This window comes from Mus caroli, unplaced genomic scaffold (genome assembly GCF_978045245.1).
Source record: "Mus caroli unplaced genomic scaffold, Mus_caroli_1 scaffold_12, whole genome shotgun sequence".
NCBI classification, from domain to species: domain Eukaryota; kingdom Metazoa; phylum Chordata; class Mammalia; order Rodentia; family Muridae; genus Mus; species Mus caroli.
Genome location: NW_028227267.1, coordinates 37725899 through 37746527, shown reverse-complemented (window position 1 = coordinate 37746527; position 20629 = coordinate 37725899). Strand labels below are relative to the sequence as shown.

The 20629-nt window shown below is 39.7% G+C and overlaps 1 protein-coding gene across 1 annotated transcript; it reads left to right on the top strand.

The window, feature by feature from the left end:
* Positions 1 to 4918: 4918 nt before the first annotated feature.
* LOC147001776 (uncharacterized) lies at positions 4919 to 12027 on the top strand. Its single transcript, XM_085828576.1, has 5 exons — positions 4919 to 5112; positions 5817 to 5979; positions 6955 to 7086; positions 7779 to 7960; positions 11984 to 12027. The coding sequence occupies exons 1-4, from the start codon at positions 4983 to 4985 to the stop codon at positions 7948 to 7950; spliced, it is 597 nt and encodes a 198-aa protein (XP_085684702.1). The 5' UTR covers positions 4919 to 4982; the 3' UTR covers positions 7951 to 7960; positions 11984 to 12027.
* The last annotated feature ends 8602 nt before the right edge of the window (positions 12028 to 20629 follow it).

The following is a 20629-nucleotide window of genomic DNA, read 5'->3' as shown; positions in this document are numbered from 1 at the left end:
AGAGAACTACTAAACCTGATATACAACTTCAGCAAAGTGGCTGGATATGAATTCTATCAAACAAATCAGTATCCTTAATTTACTCAAAAAATAAACAGGCTGAGAAACAAATTAGGGAAACCACATCCTTCTCAATAGTCACAAACAAAAGAAAATACCTTGAAAGAGACTCTAACCAGGCAAGTGAAATATCTGTATGACAAGAACTTCAAGTCTCTGAAGAAAGAAATCAAAGAACATCTCAGAAGATAGAAAGATCTCCCCTTCTCATGGATTGGCAGGATTGATATAGTAAAAATGGTCATCATGCATCTGCAGATTCAATGCAATCCCCATCAAAATTCCAAATCAATTGTTCTTATACTTAGAAAAGCAATTTTCAAATTCATTTAGAATAACAAAAAAAATATGACATAGAAGAGTGAACAAAAGAGTCACAGGAGGAAATGTGGAGACAAGCTGTGGAACTGAGACTGAAGCAAAGGCCATCCTGAGAATTCCCACCTGGGGATCCATCCCATATACAGACACCAAACTCAGACACTATCAAAGATGCCAAGAAGTGTTTGATGACAGGAGCCTGCTACAGCTGTCTCCTCAGAGGCTCTGCCTAAAACTGATGAATACAGAAACAGATGCTTGCAGCAACACTTTGGAATGAGCATAGGGTCCCCAATTGAGGAGTTAGAGAAAGGACTGAAGGGGCTAAATGGATTTGCAACAATTGGAAGAACAACAATGTCAACCAACCAGATACTCCAGAGCTCACAGGAACTGAACCACCAATCAAAGAGTACCTATGGAGCAACCCAAGGCTCTAGCTACATATGCAGCAGACAATGGCCTTGTCAGACATTAATGGGAAGAGAGGCCCTTGTTCCTTTGAAAGTTCAATGCCCCAGTATAGGGGAATGCCTGGGCAAGGAGACAGCAGTGTTTGTGTGAGTGGGGAACTCTCTCATAGATGCAGATGGAGGGGGCATGAGATAACAGGTTTTGAACCAGAAACCAGGAAACAGGATAAAATTTGAAGTGTAAGATTAAAATATTTTAAAATATAAAAACAAAATTAATTGAAGACCCAGAAATTTAACCATACATATCGACACATGATCTTTGACAAAGAAGCCAAAACTTTACAATGGAAAAAAGAAAGCATCTTCAATAAATGGTGCTGGTCCTACTGTCAGTAAGTAAGTATGTAGAAAAATGAAAGTAGATCCATATTTGTCACCAGGAATAAAACTCAAGGCCAGGTGGATCAAAGACTTCAACATAAAACCAGATTCACTGAATCTAATTGAAGAGAAATTGAGAAAGAGCTTCAAACTCACAGGAGTAGGGGCAAATTTTCTAAATACGCTCCGATGGCTCAGGTTCTAACATCAAACATTGATAAATGGGACCTCATGAGACTGAAAAACTTATGTAAGGCAAAGGGCATAGTCAGTAGGACAAATTGGTAACCTACATAATGGCAAAAAAATTTCACTAACCTTACATTCCAAAATATCTAAAGAACTCAAGTAGATAAACACCAAAAAGAAAAGAACCCAGTCTGAAAGTCGCAAAGAACTATAGAAAAAAATCAAAACAAGGAAACTGAATGGCTGAGACGCAGTTAAAGAAATGTGGAAAGTCCTTAGTCTTCCGGGAAATGAAAACCAAAGCAATTGAGATTGGTATAAGGCCGTATACTTTCCAATAAAGAATGGCCAAGATCAAAAACTGGCAAAAGCACATGTTGGTGAGAATGTGAGAAAAGAGAATCAAAACTTCATTTCTGGTGGGCATGCAAAGTACTATGACAACTATGGAAATCAATCTGGAGGTTCCTCAGAAAATTCGAAATAGATCTGCCTGAAGGCCAAAGACTTACCTTCATGGCCTATGGCTTCCGAATTTCATGTTTCATCCAATGGCATATTATTTAGATCTTCCTATTGGGCTTCGACTTTGATCTTGGTAAGCATTTGGTCTCTGATTCTCAAACAGTTCTCTGTCCTCACACTTTTTTGAGGTATCGCCAACCCCAGGGACATATTTTTTCCTTCAAATTTCTCCAAATTTGGGGACTTCTAATATTTGGGGAAACTGAGTGACAAAAGCAATGTATGCTGAGCACTTTAGTGTCCAGTGCATATGAAACTATGTGTGTTTAGATATGGTAATCCTCTAGAACATACTTTATGAAAGAAGCAGTATGCTCTTAGGTTCCCTGTTTGACCTCACTTAACTTTGCCAGCTTTGTAGGCTGCTGTACTGCTGCTCTGAGAATAATCAGAAACTCCTGGAATAGATGCCTCATGTCTCATTGCCTTTGCCAGGGTTAGGACACTAGTGGGAGTAGGTTTGATGGAACATTAACAAAACCAGTGCTTCTTGTGAACCATCTGAATGAAGTACCATGTTCCAGGACAGTTCTGTATGAACTTGTCATATCCAGGAAATGGAGCAAGAGAAAAGCCAAGCAAAAGACATCCTTTTACAGCACCCTCGACACCTTTTCACAGGACAGGGTAAGTTAGCTTTGGTAGAAGAAGAGATGTTCTGAGATAGTTGCCCCTCATCTGATCAGAGAATAAGAGTTCATGAATTTTGGGGAAACATTGTGAGTGTGGGGTTGCAGTAAGCATCATGTAATGTGAATGAGCAAAAACTATATTAATACAAAAACAAAATTAAAGTTTTATCAAAATGGGGCAAAATATATTGTTCTACTAACTCTAGTATGTATACACCGGCAAACACTTTAACATCTAGAAGGGCTAGATGCTGTAAAGTAGGGTGACTTTGTCATTGACACATACTGTGTACATAGCAAAGATGAATAAAATGGAGGACTTGCACCCCAAAGATCCATTATTCCCCTCACATCAAAGTGACTGTGCCAACTTTAATAGAAATCTAGAGGCTTCTTTTCATCCTGGTCTCAGGGCTCATCCATAATACAGTACCAAACAAGCCCTGGCCATGTGTTCCTGTGTTACTGGCATATTTCTGCCTCAGGGTTCAGAGACACTGAAGGGCCCACTTTGGCCTTCCAGGGCAGCCATTCTTTCAGCTATACCAGGCCCTCTGCCACCTAAATGGAGACTTCCACATAGGCCTGTCATCTCAAAAACAGAAGCTAATTTAATCCAAAATATTGAGATGCCACTCTACAGTCATGTTGAGTTGGTTCCATGAGATCATACAAGGTAACTAATGTTTCTGTGACTGTTTCCCTTATTTGAAATTGAGTAATGAGATCATCTGAGGAGTAACCACTTCTGACTAACATGAATGACAGGACTGTACAGAGCATGAGCTTAACGTTCTAGGTACAGTGCAAATAACTGGGGGAATTAACAACAAAAACCAAAGGAAACAATAGGAATACTAACAACAACATTTTTTCAAAAAAATACTGAGTGCTGGGATTAAAGGCATGTACCCACTCTGGCTAGCTTTATATGTAATAAAAACCAAACAAACAACCCTTTTACAGTTCTATCAGTTGCAGTAGAGGGAGCTGTGTGATACTGTGTGCTGCTTTCTTTCCCCAGATACCTCAGGTCTTCAGTCTTCTACCAGGTGAGCTGGACCTAAGAGCAGCCTAGTTGACTTTCCTACTGGCATGGCATGATTCTGCAAAAATCCTTTTCATGATAAGAAAAAGTAGGGAGGAGACCCCTTGTTGGTGCATCCAGAATCCTTTAGGCCAGGAAACAACCAAGCCACAGATAGTGAAAAACCAAAGGAAAAATCACATTGCCAAAATATGGGCTCCATATTGGAAGAAAAGGCCCTCAACTTCTAAGGTATCAACAATATCTGCCCCTCAATTGTGAGCTCTGCATGTTGGTATTGTGTGGCTCCAGGTGGTAGTCAAAGGCAGATGTCTTCCTGCAAAAGACATACATGATTTTTCATCTTGCATCTGTGAGGATAGGTTTCATTATAGCACAGATTCAGCACACCCAGCATAAGAACACAGAAGCCTCAGATGACAAAGCCAAAGGGACTCCATCCTGAACTTATAGACCCATTAAAATTGAAGTTTAACCTGAACTCAGGCCATTCCACTCCTTGCCCTACCTCATGAGTTTTATGTTTGCTATGAGTAGAGAATTATGATACAACCCCAGCATCCCATGCCTGCACTTGGGAATTCAGGAAGACTGATATTAGAGAGCTGATGGCTATGAGGCTACAATGCAGTACAGTCCAGGTTGACCTTTCCTCAATGATGTCCACTTTAATTGTCTGGTTGTATTTTAGAAAGGGAGGGTGTGCAAGTTAATAATTTGAAGATGGGACAGGAAGTTTACCACTTTATATTTGTCCTGTCGCTGAGCCCCTATGTTCCAAAGAAAAGGGAGTTTTCCTTGCAAAAGATGGGATTATAAACAGGAGATTTTTTGAAACACATGGATATGTATATAGGAACAATACCAAGTATCAAGATATGCATAGTAACAAGATATTATCCAGATTTTATACAATTAAAGGTATAGGAGAAAGATACTGGCCTTTGTGAAACAGGGAAAACCTGGGGAATTAGACTGTATGTCACATGAATTCACTCAGATAGTATATTTATTATTGAGAAATATCTCTTCACCATCCCTAGAGATTTGGATGCTAACAAAAATCTCTTCTGCATATCAGGGTCCTAATCAATGCTTCCCATCGAAAGCACTTGTCTTTTAATGAAGCATATGAAAAATCTCTGAATTTAGAAAGAGAGGTTGCAATAGGGTATTTGCCAGGTCACAGGAGAGGCTCTAGGAAATGCACAACAGAAACTGGTAAATTTGGGGAGATCTAGTTATCAAATAGGCCTTAGCCTTTCTCAGTGACATCATCAGTAATGCCTTCCTTGGACAATCTCTTGTATCTAGGATAGAACTAGAATCTTCTGTGATGTCACCTGTGTTGTGGCTACAGCAACTGCCTGTGGGATATTCCTTCAGTGCCTTTTGGGTTCTCAATCAGGCATGTTTTCCTGGCTGCGCAGGCAATTTCACAAGGAGAATGGTGATCAAGGAGAGACCAGACCAAGACAGAAGGAATCTGGCATCCTTTCTTGTAAAAACAGAAGAAGGAAATCATTCTGGGGAAGGCACAGTGAGTCTTGGGCAGAGTTTGGGAAATTCTGGAACAGGTTGGCTTGAGCTGAGCTTTCCCTGAGTAGATATTAAGAGCTGGAGCCTTGGACTTTCTTAATGACAGACCAAGAGACTAAAATTTCTGAAAATTCATTTGACAGAGCCAGGAATTGACAATCCTGCAGCTTCTTTTCTAGGAGCCATTTAATTTCATTTAGAGTGTCAAAGAATGCCCTGAGAAGGCACTATGAGAATAACAATGTGTCGCTTATTGGTAGGGAGTTGAAGCACTTCATCTTCTAGATTATTGTAGGATACATGAGTCTCTGATGCAGAGAACAGAGGAGGATTCTAATCTGGTCATTTGTTGATGTCTCAGCCACTTTGAGTTTGAACACACATGACTAGGTATTGATGGTTTTCTTGGCATAACATATGACATGAGCTGAAATTGTTCCCCAAATCTTTATGTGTGAGGCAGCTTATGGATTTCAGGGCAAGGGGTAATGTAATAAAGAGTGTGTGTTAGTTGTGACCAACAGTGGTGGTTGGGAAGAGGAATATAACTTAGCAGACCAGCTCAAATATAGCCTTTCTGCTTTTTCAGTGATTAATCCTGTCTCTAGCTTTTCTCTTCCTCAACCTTCTCTTTGGGACTCAGAATGGTCTCCCCTGCTCTGGGCCATCAACTATGCAAATGCATTTGTGTTTATCTATCTTCAGTGTCTGCTGGGAAAACATCACCCCAAAATTGCAACATCACTAATCATATGAAGAATATGAATAAAGTAGAAGATATGAAATTTTATATCAGGAAGATAAATGCTGAGAGATTAGAACTTTTTCGAATCTTGGACATTGACATGAATACTGATTTGAACTACAGGTAAAATTATGCCCTGTATCCTGTTGACTGTATTGTGCCCTCTCTGTTAACCCACATTTTCTCTCATAATGGAGTGTGTCATCTCTCACATTCATTATAAGAAGTCTTGACAGTTGTTAAATTGTTGGATAAGAGCTGTGTGTTCTATGGTCATCCTCTTTTGTACTTGCCCTTGCTGTGCTTGGAGTCTGATTGGTTTTGTTAACAACTGGTCACAATTGCTGCCTTACTGTGTAAGAATGCAATGTCTGCAGGCCATTATTGCTTTAATATAATTTTGTTCATTGTACTCTCAGACTGTGGAACCTACCTGGATTTATTTGGCGTTTTAACTTGTGTGTGTGTATGTGTGTGTGTGTGTGTGTGTGTGTGTGTGTGTGTGTGTGAAGTTAGTTGTTTGTGTTTTGTTCAGGATCTGGGGTTCTGAGACCTTGGATGGGATCTGAGGATTTGTGTGATGCACAGTTTGTAGTGCATGGTAGTGTTGAGTCCTTAGAGGCCCAAGTTGATCATCAGGGTACTTTGTTCCCTGTGTTTACCTTGGTATCACAAGGAATCTCCTGGGGTAGGAGGTGTTATAAAGCCTTTTTCTTTGTAAATACTAGTTATGTCCTCTGAGAATTCATTTAGCAATTGGATCAAAGGATTATCCCTGCCTTAAAACTAAGAGGAGAAAAATCCTTATATCTAAGGACCAAAGCCTGTGGCACAGTCTAGTAGAAACATCTCACAGAACTAGTATATTCTTTCAGGCTCACAAAAGAAGCTCTTGAAGGTCAGCCATCTCCATTTGGTCGCCTGGCTCTGCTGTCCTCTGCACAAGATATTTAATCAGTACCAATAGGACCCACTTTGAAGGAGCAATGATGTGGCATACAATTGGCTTGGGTAGTCCAGATACAGCCTTTTTGCACATGATACTTGATTGCTTTAGTTCAGAGGATTATTTACTCTTTGGGCCATGCTCTACCACAGGATGAACATTGAATTCGCCATCATTAAATCACAACATGAGAAGACAATGTTAGATATGGAAAAAATGACACAGTCAATAAGTGATACCATTGAGATGTACAAGGAATTCATAGAAGATAAAGATTCATACAGGTGAGTCCCAGACACAGCTGAGACACTGAACTAGGCAGGGAATGCTTGTGGACTTCCAGGACTTTGAACAAAAGTAAGAGCTCTAGTTCTATACTATCTGTTTCTTAATAGGAGACCTCCCTTGAGGCAAGGGTCTTGGATTTGTACCTCTTGGACTCATTTTTCCTAAGTGTGAAGATTGTCCAAGACAGTCAGTCTTTATTCTTCCAAATTCAGGATCCTCTGTGTAGAACCAATTTCCACCATGCTGGGAATCTCAAGCAACCCTGACCTCTAGGGTTCTGACAGCAGATTAAAAGATCTGGGATCCATGACAAAAATCGAAAGAGTTTATACCTTTTGGGTCTCCTCTCCTCCCTCAGAGGGGATTTGCACTCTTCCTGCTGATGGTTTTCTGGTACCACAGACATATAAGCAACCATGAGGTACATTTCCTCCTCTGTGATGTACATGGGGCACTCTTAGTGTCAGGGTTTTCAGAAGTCCTTTGATTCTTGTGGCATGTGGCTGGTCCCTGGATTTGACCTGCCTCTATTTTGGACTGATGGGTATACTGTGGACTCTAGTCTGGGGCTGTCTGAGGATCTGGGCCCTTGCAGAGATCATAGTACTTGGTGGAGTGGCATGCAAATAGAAGCTTGCTGGGAATCACCTTTTTTGTTTGTTTGTTTGTTTGTTTGTTTTTGGTTCAGCTTCAAGCACACCTACCTCCTGAAAGAATGCAATCAATTGAAGGAAAAAGTAAGGATGTTGCTGAATGAGAACAGAAAGCTGCTGGTAGAGCAGGCTGACCAGAAAGCATCCTATGGTGAAGAAAAGAGGTTCTGTGATGAGACCTCCAAGGACATACATCCCAAGTGCTAAGCAGTAGCAGGTAGGATGATGTGTATCAGAGGCAGATTGCCCTCATTGCTAACCATAAACATAGACAATCCAATGAAACATCCACCAACTTATCCAGGCACTCCCCTGTGTCTCCTCCAAGTGTTTATTTAGGTGATCATCTACAAGGCTTTCTCTGGAGGTAGCCTTTTTCAAGAAACTATATGTTTAGCAAGCAAATTTTTCTGCCCTGCTATAATCTGCAGTTCACTAGGGGAGATTAGTTGATTACACATCACAACTCTACATGATATTAAGTTTGAAGGGTGCTGTGCTGGAGTCCTTCTTCAGATCGGTGGAGAGCTTTGAAGGAAGAAGTAAAGTCCTGAAGCTCATTTGCTTTATGGGCATCAGGTAGGTTTCTAGGTAGGAAATAGATTGCAGGGATGATAGCTTAGTGGAACTGACAAATAAGTGGATTTCATTGTTGCCTTTTGGAAGTTTTTGTCCCCCACCCCAACCTTTTCCCCTGTAGATCTTGATTCACACTGAGTGAACCTGAGTAGCAGCATGTCAGTCCTATTTTCTTTGAGTGCTGTTGGAGTTTTCCTTCCTGGGCCTTGTGGTCTGGAGCTGGCTGAATGAGCAGGGATGTAGGAAAGGCTTCTCATAATCTCAGTTGGTGTGAGAGTTTTGAGACTTCATGTAAAAATTTCTCCATATATACCCCTCATCTGACCAAGAATGTTTTATAGGGATTTCTATTTCTCTAGTAAGAATACTAGAGTTGAAATTCTCAGTTTAAATATCTGCTCTGCATAGTCTAAAATATTTGTTCATCTAGCATGATAGATTCTTCATTGTTTTTTGCTCCCTTATGTTTTTATGTGTGTGTGTGTTTGTGTATGTGTGTTTATGGGTGCTTATGCCAATCTGTACCTTTGTGGGTATTTTGTAAGGCCAGTTAAGGACATCTGATTTTGTGTAGTCATTCTTAACTTATTTCTTTGGGCCTAGGTCTCTCAATAAACCTGATACTTCCTGTTGTTCGATGTCCAGTAGACTTTTCATCTCCTGTCCACTACCAGGTGGACATCTGTCTCTTATTTAAACCAACAAATCATTAAGCAATACTACTATTTTTAAACTAAGTATTAGATTTTTTCATTTTTCCTGCTTAGAGTTATTGCCTGGGAGATTCTGGCTGTTCTTATTGGCTTAACCATGGGCATACATAGAAGCCTACAGGACATCATTCTGCTGACATTGTTTTGCTAACTATATTTTGGGCATGGCTCTGTTTCAGGATAGATTCTCAGAGTTGTGTAGAGTGCTGCATTTCAGATATGTCACAACAGGTCATCTAACTAGATTTCTCCTGACTGATTTTGAGAATGATTTAATATCATATAATAAGTAAGGTGTTGCAAACTTCCTGAGTAATGATCAAAGTCACAGTCTTCCTCAGATGCTAAAAAGGACTCAGTGTAGGTTTAGTGAGGGGACTGTGATGAGTCACAATGGGGCTTACTGGAGGCTATAGGTAGAAAGCTCTTTCTTGGCAATTTAGTGCTACGTTGTCCAGGATATCTGTGTAGAGATTTTAATGTCCTTGTAGAACCAGCAAGTATTTGCATAGAAAAAGTTTCTAAAGAGGACATAAGTACAGGTCAGAGCTGCAAAGCCCCCTTGAGTCTAAAACCCTTGTACACATCATAGGTCCCACTACATGCTCATACAACAAAAATATGCTAGATAATAGCAAGAATTTCATTGATGTATGTGTTTTTGTTTCAGTCTTTTTGTGCTATGTGGTGTGTGTGTTGGGGTGTGTTTGTGTGTGTTTGTGTGTGTGTGTGTGTGTACCAGCTGTGACTCAGTGTGTTTATTCTAAGTTGTGTGTTTGTATAATGCAAAATGCCTTTGTAAGTGTTTGTGGTATGGATATATACAACTGTGTTTCTATGTCTATATGTGTTTGTTAGTCTGTTTGTGTAGACTTGAAACCATGTCCGTCTTTAGCGACCAAGCATGATGAGTAAAGCCCCTGAGATTTCAGATTGCACCCATGAAAAATCAAATACAGCAGTCCATTTAGTATGCAACTCTACCTAGCTCCCAAGTGAAATAAAAAGGGACACAAAAGCTCATATATAGTCATACTTTCTACTGGCTAGGGGCCATGTTACTGATCCTCATTGAAAACTTTTGGAGAAAATCATCGGTATATGGTACATAGAGTCGAGGAGGACATTAGTATATAAAATCCATGTTATGTCCCTTTTCTGCTCTGAAAGAATTATGAAGGCCCACTGTAATGTCAGGTGGCTCACTGTGTCTTTTCAGCATCCCAGATTCTTTCCTCACTGCTTGCTACCATTGCCTTTCCAGCTTCCTCTACTCAGTAAAACTTTGCCTTATAATTTGATTTGGATTCTAATCATTGAGAGATTGTGTTGCTTGTAGTTGTACCTGTATCCAGCACAATTCCCATAGCTGTGGTGCAAAACAGGGGTGTTTCAGGAGCCCCTTGATAATAATCATAATAATAATGATAATCTAAAGAACTCACACTGTTATTTGTGTAACATTCTGCAATTGCTGTTATTCAAAATCATTTTCTCAGAGTTAGAGTCAGCCTAATTGGGGGTTGGGAGAAATGAGGACCTTCAGACAGGTCTGGTAGTATAAAATCAGGTAGCTGTTTGAGAAGTGAGGTTCAGAAAGTAGAAAAGAAGTCCCCTTTGTTCCAGACATTCCAGAACAAGGAGTAGATATCCACAGAGTCTCTAGGGCACATGAGGTCTCTACTGGTCCTCAGAGTAGTCCAGAAGAAGATGATATCCTGATGTCCATCAGCTAAAGAGTGAAACTGTACTATGTGATGCAGCCCTTTCATGAACTATTACTCAGTGTTAGATAATCCATGCAAGTATTTGACCTTCAACTAGTTAGTCTCATTTTACTCAAAATATCCCTGACACAGTCATATTATTTGAAGAAAATTGATCCATTGGATCCTATTTATAGTGACTTCCTATTTTTCTGGGATCATACCTTTGGACATAAAGTCGGTCAGGCAATGATCAAGGGAGCCTCTAATGGAAGGAACTGTTTACTTTGGGAAAAGGCTGAAACAATGAAGGTGAGGCTAGTCCACCACCAACATGTGATCCTTTGTTGGCAGAGAAGCCTACCCTACACAGCCTTTGGAACTTGCTAAGACAGATTGAATAATATGCCAAGATCCCTGATTCTGAGTCTGGTTCATGAGGGGAAAGCATATCACTGACTGAGCTGTCTATATGCTTTGCCCACTAGGTATCTATCCCATATAAGATTTGTTTTTTATGTCTCCAAAATATCCTGGGAGATTTTTATAATAGCATTAACTGCGGAAACTAAACAGTTTGCTGAAGTATAAGGTATTAGTGTTATGTGAATACAAATAATTTGCATATTTGACAGAGTGCTCTACAACAGTCTTAGATGTACAGGTGTGTTGTTATGTTCCTTCATGGCCATCAGTTTTAAAATTCAGTTCCTAGTGTTAGAAATATTTTCAGTTAACACATTCTTGCTGATTACAGGACCCATGCAGTGCCTGTGGACTTCATGTGATATATTTTCACTAGTTATTTCCAGATATAGGGGTTGATGAGTGGTACCCTGTCAGGATCCTGCACTAGAGAAATAATCATAACCTTCACTTCAATTCTAGGCAGGTTCCCCATAAGGCATCCACATGGTTTTCTAGGTTGATCACATCTCTCTTGAACTCAGATTCAGAGATTGCTACAATGTTATTATTCTATATATTATACATGGACTATTGGAGTAATATAGGGTTTTTTTTTAAACTCCAGTATAGTGTGTATTTCACAGCTCAGTTTCTAGCTGTTTTTAAAAGCTGAGAAATAATTACAAGCCCAAGTGCTCTGTGACACTTGGGGATGCAGGCAATGACGTCAGCAGATGATAAGTTGTAATAGATTGTCCAGCTTAATAGATCTAGTGTGAGATGTAGAGCTGAATTGAAAAACACTTACTGGGCCGTTGTTCCTTCCTTCCCTAGGTGTGAAATACTCCAGCAGAAACTGGAACATGGAACAGACCAGGACAAGGCCTCCTTTGAAGAGATCTTCTATAGGGGAAGCTCTGCATGTGCAAAGCAAATATTTCATCTCATCCCCAGTAATCATAGCTATCATCTGCTGCATTTTCTTCCTTTATTTTTGTTTCATTGCAATGAATAGTTTTTAATTTCATCTGGGCTCTGGCTCAACAAGAGTGAACATGTAGAGGGATTCAGACATGTGCTGAGACAGATCAAAAGCTGCTAGGCAAGCAGGAGGTTCTGAGAGTAATCCAGGAAAATTACAAAATTATTCTACAAAATTGTAAAGATTTGAGCCAAAGTTGGTAACATGTATTCTGCTAAGTCTTGGGTGTCCATATTCTTCAAACCCACACTCCAAAAAAGGAGACCTACTAAAGATTCTCTTGTAAAGATTGTTACAAGAAGTAACTCATTTTCTACTGTGTTGCCAAGGACAGTCATTTGCTGTCAGTGTTTGCTATAAAATAACAGTAAAAGAAGGCTGTTTAGCACAATTCTTGTTTTGGGATTTTGGTTTGAGCTTTGATTACTTTTGTTCTTTGGTTTTCTTTCATTTCATTGGAAGTTTTTTGTTTGTTTCTTTGCTGTTGTTTTGTTTTGTAATTGATTTAATATTTTGATAAGGCTATACACTGTACATATTGACTGCCCACTTTTAGTTACTATTGAATAAATTGGATGTATTCTTAAGATTAAAACAGTGATCTCCAACTCTTCACTCATAAGAAACTTCTTTATCCAAGTGTGGTATCACCCTACTAAAATCCCACACCTATCAGACACAAATGGATCTCGTTAAGGGGCCTGGGTTCCATAATGACTTCTCAGTCAGACTGAGCTACAAAAGTGATTGATTTTACATTCAGTGTGGATAGTGTGTCCAACTGTGGATACCGATGTCATGATGGAAAAATTACCCATATTGTATCTTTGCATGTCAATTATTTAGCTGCTGCTAAAATGCTGTGGATGATAGTGTTGAACAAATTAATGGGAAATATATCAGTATTTCTGAAATGTCTTTCAGGAAATAAAAACATATTCTAAGGGAATATAAAAGCTGCCAGAAAATACAGACATGTATGCTTCTGCTTTCCTTCAAATGTTCTATCAGTGGTAACTACTACTAGAGAGATTCAATTTTAGGACCTTTTGAGATAGGGAATTTTTTGGTGATTTTGTTGTTTTTCTTGATTATGAGAGTGAATTTTGTGCTTGACAATACAATTGGTTCCTTTTAGGGGTTTTAACACAAGCACAGTGTAGAGTTCAGTATTCAGTATCCAGATGTTTTTAAAAGCTGAGACAAAATCCAGGCCCATATGATCTATGAGTTTTCTCCCTCTGTTTTCTTCCCCCCTCCACGTGATGATTCTGTTTGTTATTTTGATTTATTTTATATTTATGCATGTTTTGCCTTCTGTAGGTCTGTGCAACACTTGCATGCCATTTCCCAAAGGCCAGAAGAAGTTATGGGGTTTCACCTGGAACTAAAATGACAGAGGACTGTTAGATGCCATGTGGGTCTTTTGAGAAACATATTCTCAAATGAAGAGCTATCTCTCCATCCCCTGATATGCACTTTTGTCATTCCTTGTGTGCTATATTAGTGGAATGTATCATACATATAGAAACTGTTTCTTGAGATATGTTTACTTTGTTGTAAAAAAAGTAGAAGCACCCATCTCCTTTCAGAGCCAAAGCAGTTTAGAATGTGATTTGAAGTTTCTCTTTGGATCAGAGAAGCAGATTTGGGGAACAGTAACACCAGGTAACAGGGACAAATCATAGTGCAGAGCCCATCACTGACACTACCACTGGAAAGCGGGCAATGCAGAGAATACTGGCATAAGACAATGGAGCTGGAGCCAAGATAAAATCTTGTAATTGTAGTGGCTCTGAAAATGAGATAGAGCCTTCCCAGATGGTGTCTGAATGGCCTCCTCCATTTCTTTACAAAAGGAAACAAGGCATTCAATTGAGTAGCTGGTGTGTACTGGAGATTCATCCTCTGCTTTGCAGGGTAGGGCTCTGATGGGAAAGCCTCTACCAAAGCACTGAATGGGTCAGAGGTGCTTAACCCTTAACTCAGTACTTCTGCTAGCTTTCTGATTCTGTACATTGCACACAATAACTCTCATAAAAGAATCCCAGTGTTTTGACTTAGTTTGACTGGCATACAGCACATGACATAATCTATACTTTATTATTCAGGACTACTCTCAAATGTTGTGTGAAACTAATTTCAGAACATCAATAACTTTTATATTTCTCGGGTCCTATTTCATTTTCTAATAATTTATTCAAACTTTCTTTAAAAGTCATGAATTAATCTGGAACTATCATTACACAGTTATTACATAGTTTCCAAGATGAGAACACACAGCATACACCTGGGACATTTTGAAGTGTGCTTTTCTGAGCCCCTTATATCTCAATTTTTCATAGTTTAAGAATCATTACATCAAGAAACATCGAGTTTCACAGACTACACCAAAGCAGAAGAAGAAAGAAATAGGAAATTCAGATATAATAGAATAATTATACACATCAAGGACAGCTGCAAAGCAGTCATGCACAATGAATTCTATACAGTGATTGTACAGGGCTAAGGTTAAGATAACGGGAATCACGTTTTAGTATGAAGAGCTTCCACAGGCTATTGAAATGTTTCTATCACAGCCTACATCAGGCAGTCCCTTATTTCAAATGGCAGGTACCCAGGAGGAAGGTATCTCCTGCTTCTCAAGAACACAGACACCATCCTTTTTTACAAGTAGCTGCTGCAGGCTCCTGAGAGGTTTCCATTGAGACCTGTTGTGGGCAGTGCATGCTCTAATTGCATGCTCTCTCTATCACCATTTAAATGTAAATATGCAGAGACCTACAGCCACAGCTGGCCTCCTTGGTTTTTCTAATTCTGGGCAACAAAAGTAAAAATAAAGAAGTACTGAATCTCTCAAATGGAGCACAGAGTCATATAATTACCTGTGTGTATCAGATGGAGAGTTCTCAGTAAGTGAGCAGTGGGAAACTTGAGCTGCTGTGGGCTAAGACTTGGCACCCCCACCTACATAAAAGCCAGAGGACAAAATATGGAGTTTTTTCTCTCCTATCATGTGGGTCACAGGGAAGGTACTCAGGTCTCTATGCTTGGTTGCATTACCATTATCCACTGAGCCATCTCATCAGCCAGTCACCACAGACACAGAGCTTAAGAATCTATGTATTCATATGTACATTCGGGGTTATACCGCAACTATGAAAACTTTCACCAGAGAATATATCTACTCAATTAAGGGCAATAAATGGAGTCTGGGAGGGATCTATGAGGAGGGTGGCAGGCTTTAAAACTTCAATGGAGCCTCACAGTTTTTTTTTTTTTTTTTTTTTTTTTTTTTTGTCTCCAACAAGTCTGGATGAGATGGGGTAATTTTTCCTTCTCTTTGACCTCCCAGTGCTATGATTGAACCTAATAATGTCCATGCTCCCTGAGTTACATTCCAGGCCTGTAACTTCATTCATCTGCTACAACAGCTACAAGGCAAGTAGCAATTTGAGACACCATAGTCAGTTTGGCTGCTACAAGATTGGTCCTTGAGAGTGGCTGAGAGAATGCTTTCAAGACAAGGAATATCTATCTGAAAGAGAAAAGGAAGTGTCTCACTTCACACTGCATACTCGGGAGAGTTTAGTCCTTTAAAGACTGATGTCAAGCTGTTATCTACCTGCACAAATAGCATTAGTAGATATCAGGTTAAGCTACCTGACATCTACCAAGACAGTCAAGCACTACACTGAAGACCTACAATTAAATAAGGCTCAGGACCCACCAGAGAATTGAAAGATGGACAAGAAGAGCTGCATCACGTGATAATGATCGGTTTCCTGTGTGTTTACAGGTGTCCCTTTCTGTGTCAGAGGCAGCTTAGAAAGAGAAGGTGTCCAAAGACAGTGAGCAACTTAACCCATCCCCCAATCCTTCTCAGACTTCTGCTTAAAAGCCCTGGTTTGACAGCACCAGTTTGGGGATCCAGGGGATTAATTCCTTCACTCATTAAGTCTCTGACTCACAGTCTCAGAAATGAGATCTGTTCCAGGAGATCTTCACAAGCATGAAGCATCCACTGGAAAAAGTACTTCCTCAATAAACTCTAAGGTCTAGTGTGGTTAAGATCAATATCAACCATCGCTCTCCCTTCCTAGCCTTGCACAGACATGCTCTCCACCATAGTCATGTGACCTCTATTTCAGGATCCATCCATTCAGGATAGTTTGAAGTTTCATCCCAACATTGGTTAGCTGGCCTTAAATTTTTATTCCTTCGTCCACTTCTACTCACTGAGGAACTTCTCAATTCTGCATTTCTTCAATTAGGCATTTCATGCCTAGTCTGCAGTGTTATCCTACATGAGAGGAGACAGATTTGCACCAACCTTGACAATTTTATGGCATTATCTTGAACCCACAGGAGCTCTGGATGGGTGCCAGGTAACCTAGGAAAATTAGCATTCCATCTTCAAGCACCTGAACCTATAGGTCTCCATAAACTTCTATCTTTGATTATGGATGATCTTGTTCAATTAAAAACCACACAATCTGGAAGGACATAGAAGAAATGTAGAGTAGGGACAGGAAAGAAGGCTCTTCCATTAAGAACATTTGTTTATCCACCAGAGGATCCAGTGGGCTGCTAACAATCCTATTAATGAGTCTCTGGGTTGAATACCATGCCCTCTTCTGGCCTCTTCAGGAATTGCATGCATTTGGTGCACAGATGTGGTCCTGGGGGGATTTCTAGAGTCCCCTCTGGGCACCCCTAGGGTCCTGCCCTGCAGGCCTGGCTTGCTTGTTTTTTGCTGGTTTTGTGATACCAGGTGTGGGTTGCAGCAGGCAAAACATACATATAAATTAAAAAAAAATTACAACGTTCCAAATTCAAACAAATAAAACCCAAATAGGCTCCAAATGTGTAGTCACACTAATATTACCTAAAAAGAAAGCCTTGTCTCAACATGTCTGGGAAATCTCAACATGAGTAGAAGGAGGTAGTTTTCTGGAAAGTCAGTATTTCTGCTTTACAGTTATCACCAATGCTGTATATCAAGGAAGTGAGAGGCAGATAGCTCTGGGTTTCCTGATTTCTTATGAACCCCGAATGAATATTCATTTCATAACAAGCTTTAGAGCAATACAGTTGTGACTCTCATAATTTGGTCAGCATGCTTATTACAGGAACATGTGAATGTCATTTACCTTATTTTAGGGGTACCTAAATATATGACCTAAAGGATACAGCATAGATCCATTTTCTATCATGAAGTGCTTATACACAGAGTAGGATATGACATCCATGCCCCCCAAAATATACCCTTGTGAAGGACTGGCTGTCTGGGAATTCTCGATTTAGACCATGATGCCTGGAGTTTACAGAAAACCATCTCTGCCTGTGAATTCTGGAGCTCCAGGAGTGTGACACCATACCTGGCTAAAAACGCTGGGCTTGATAGTGTAGGATTTGAACTTGTTTTCTTTTTTGTTTGTTTGTTTTTTAATTCATAAAAGTGCAGACATTTCACTCAGTATGGATTTAAAAAGAATCTCTCTCTACTTAGCTGTATCAGTATATGCAGTGTATATGGCTTCAGCAAAATATCAAAATAGTGACCAGAAAAAAGAAAGAGAAAATAAAAATCAAATCTGCAACACCAAGGTAACCAAAAATTCTAATCCCCTAAGCAATCAAAACCAAAACCTACAGGGGCAGTTTAGTAGCACTGAATTACAACATGTGGTCAACCGTGAAGCAAGGTAGAAAGGCAGTTTCAGATGTAATAGCCCATCAAGACAATCATTGCCATGTTTCTTTGGGGGCTTTGTAGTTTAGACTTTGTAAGACCAAGGTTGACACATGTTACAGGATTTTGCTCAAAGTCTTTTAACTTTACTTAACTCAACTCCATTAAATATTCTTGGTGTTGGGTGAGGACAAGTATTAATTTACAGTCTTAGACATTTCCTCCTGAATGCTGAGCAGCTCTGGATGTGCTTCTTCCTTCTCTGAAGCTCTGCCTGGTGCAACCTCAGCAAGAGGGGAAGCCCATACACCTCTGTGTGGAAATATACTGCCCCTGCCGACCTGGAACATCATCTGACCTCTGTTCATGTCTTTCAACTCCTAAGAAGATGAATGTCTTCTTGATGTACAACAATAATTTTGTAGCATAAATATAATATAACATAACATAAACAATATAGTATAGAATACAAATTCTAGCAACCTAAGTGTTCTTAATGCTTTGTCCTGGAAGCACATAGCTCCCCTCCCCCTTTTCCTGACATGTACTACACACAGCAGCACAGACATGAGTATGGTATTGCTCCCTTCTCTCTGAAATGGCTGTTGAGCCTAATGAACTTAAAGCTTTGTTCATCCCCAAGTCTACACATTTTACATTAGCTGCAAATAGTGAAGTTTCATAGGTTCTCAGCTTGGAGAATGATAGAAGCCCTTATTGTCCATAAACAGTTGTTTCTTATAGTGACCTTGTCCAACCCTACAACTTGGAGAAATGAATGACTGCAGTTATACACTAAAACCAGTAGAATTCTCTGAAATTTTCTTTTGCAACATGATTTACAGTTACACCTTTTCAGATGAACCGTCTGAAACTCTAAAAGGTATTCTATTGCTGCCACTCTGAGGATGAAATTTCCAGGGTTTGGACATGCCTCAACTACCTCTTACTCCAGGCCTGCTTCTCTCAGCCCCTAGCTCACTGGCCTCACAAAAATCAATAGTCTATAATTCATTAAGGGTGTCTTGGAGTCTCCTTACAAACACAGCCAAAGGATGTCTCCCATGCCTTCTATTGGGATTTTATATTTCATAGCCTATGGCTCTTGGGGAAGACTTTTTATCCCAGTAGCATAACTCTCTCTCTCTCTCTCTCTCTCTCTCTCTCTCTCTCTCTCCTTGTGACTGTGTGTGTGTGTATGTGTGTTATATAATTTATGTATATGTAAAGTAATGCGACCCGTTAAGTCTATTTCAAACAATTTAGAGTTAATTTTTCCTACAAATTCCCTCTCCTTCTGTATTGTGCCATTTGTTCTAGTGATCTAGGTGGAGAGGCATGATGAAAAGCTGTTTCCCCAATGCAAAATGAACTGACAGAGTACTTTTCTCTTTTAAGTTGTCCTCTATTATATCGTTTAAGATATTTGCTGACAAAGTGACTATGTGAATATATAAAAAAATACATGCATATGTATACAGAGACACATGAATACTTGCCTTCACATATACATGCACACACACATAAAAGAAAATATGAATGAACAGTACTGTATACTAGCACCTACAACAAGCACCTATCATTACACAAATATGACACATAAACATGCTCACAAACACCTGGGCAAAAACACATACACACACAAACATACACATACACACACACACACACACACACACACACACACACACACACACACACCAATGAAAACACTGCTATATTACAGCACATTTCCTGACAACTGAGGAAGTATTGGGACCTGAGCTGTGTAATAGATTCTTAAATTAACCCAACTTGTGCTGCCTGGGCCTGTACTGATTTCCTTGTCAGGAACTTTTTCCATGCAGATATTTGCTGCTTCTACAAGTATGACATAAAACAGACAAATGGGTCCTCTGCATACACAAGTGGGTCCACACAAGATTAAAGGTTCTAAAAGAGGGTTCCAAGAATATCCTCCAGCAAGCTCCAAGTGGAAATATATTCTGCTCTCTAAACCTAACTTAGCAATTTCTCATAAGACTCTGGTAGCACCAACAAAAACAGTTAGCCATAGATATTATCCAGTAGCTGCAATCAACAGATTACAGTTCATGAGATATAATGCCAGGGCCAGGAACCAGGAGTGGGTAGGTTGGTAAGAAGGGGAGTGGAAAAGGAATTGGGGGAGGTTTTTTTTTTTTTTTTTTTTTTTTTTTTTTTTTTTTTTATGATGGGAAACCAGGAAACGGGATAATGTGAGTAAAGAAAATACCCAATTTAAAAACAAAGTTGTGCGTGTGCGTACACACACACACACACACACACACACACACACACACACACATGTTAGTAATGTCAGCCAAAAAGAGGTTAGTGACTTAACATGCCTTGATTTTTCTGAAATGCAGCACTCTGCAAAACAATGAGGGGGAATCTGTACAGAAGCAAAGTCATGTCTATGATACACTCAGCAAAATAAAGTCAGCAAAGGGATGCAGTATAGGATTCCATGAATCCACTTGGTGAAGCCAGTAAGACACTCATTAGATTCCAGGGGTTTATCTTAGTGCAATGAGGCAAAGGAGTCTAAGTTTTATTTTTAAAATGCTTACATGTTTAACTTTTTATTACTAAAGAATTTAATTAGAAAACAATAAAACTGGAGACTGTCCTTCTGTCCTAGGAGTGTATTAGGCCCGAGCTCTGCTCTGAGATAGCTGCCATAGAGAAGATCGGAGGACCTGGTTCCTAGATAATTCCGGAAGTGACATCCTGATTCACCTCTCCATACCATAGAGCTGGAAGGGGTTGCTGTCAGGGG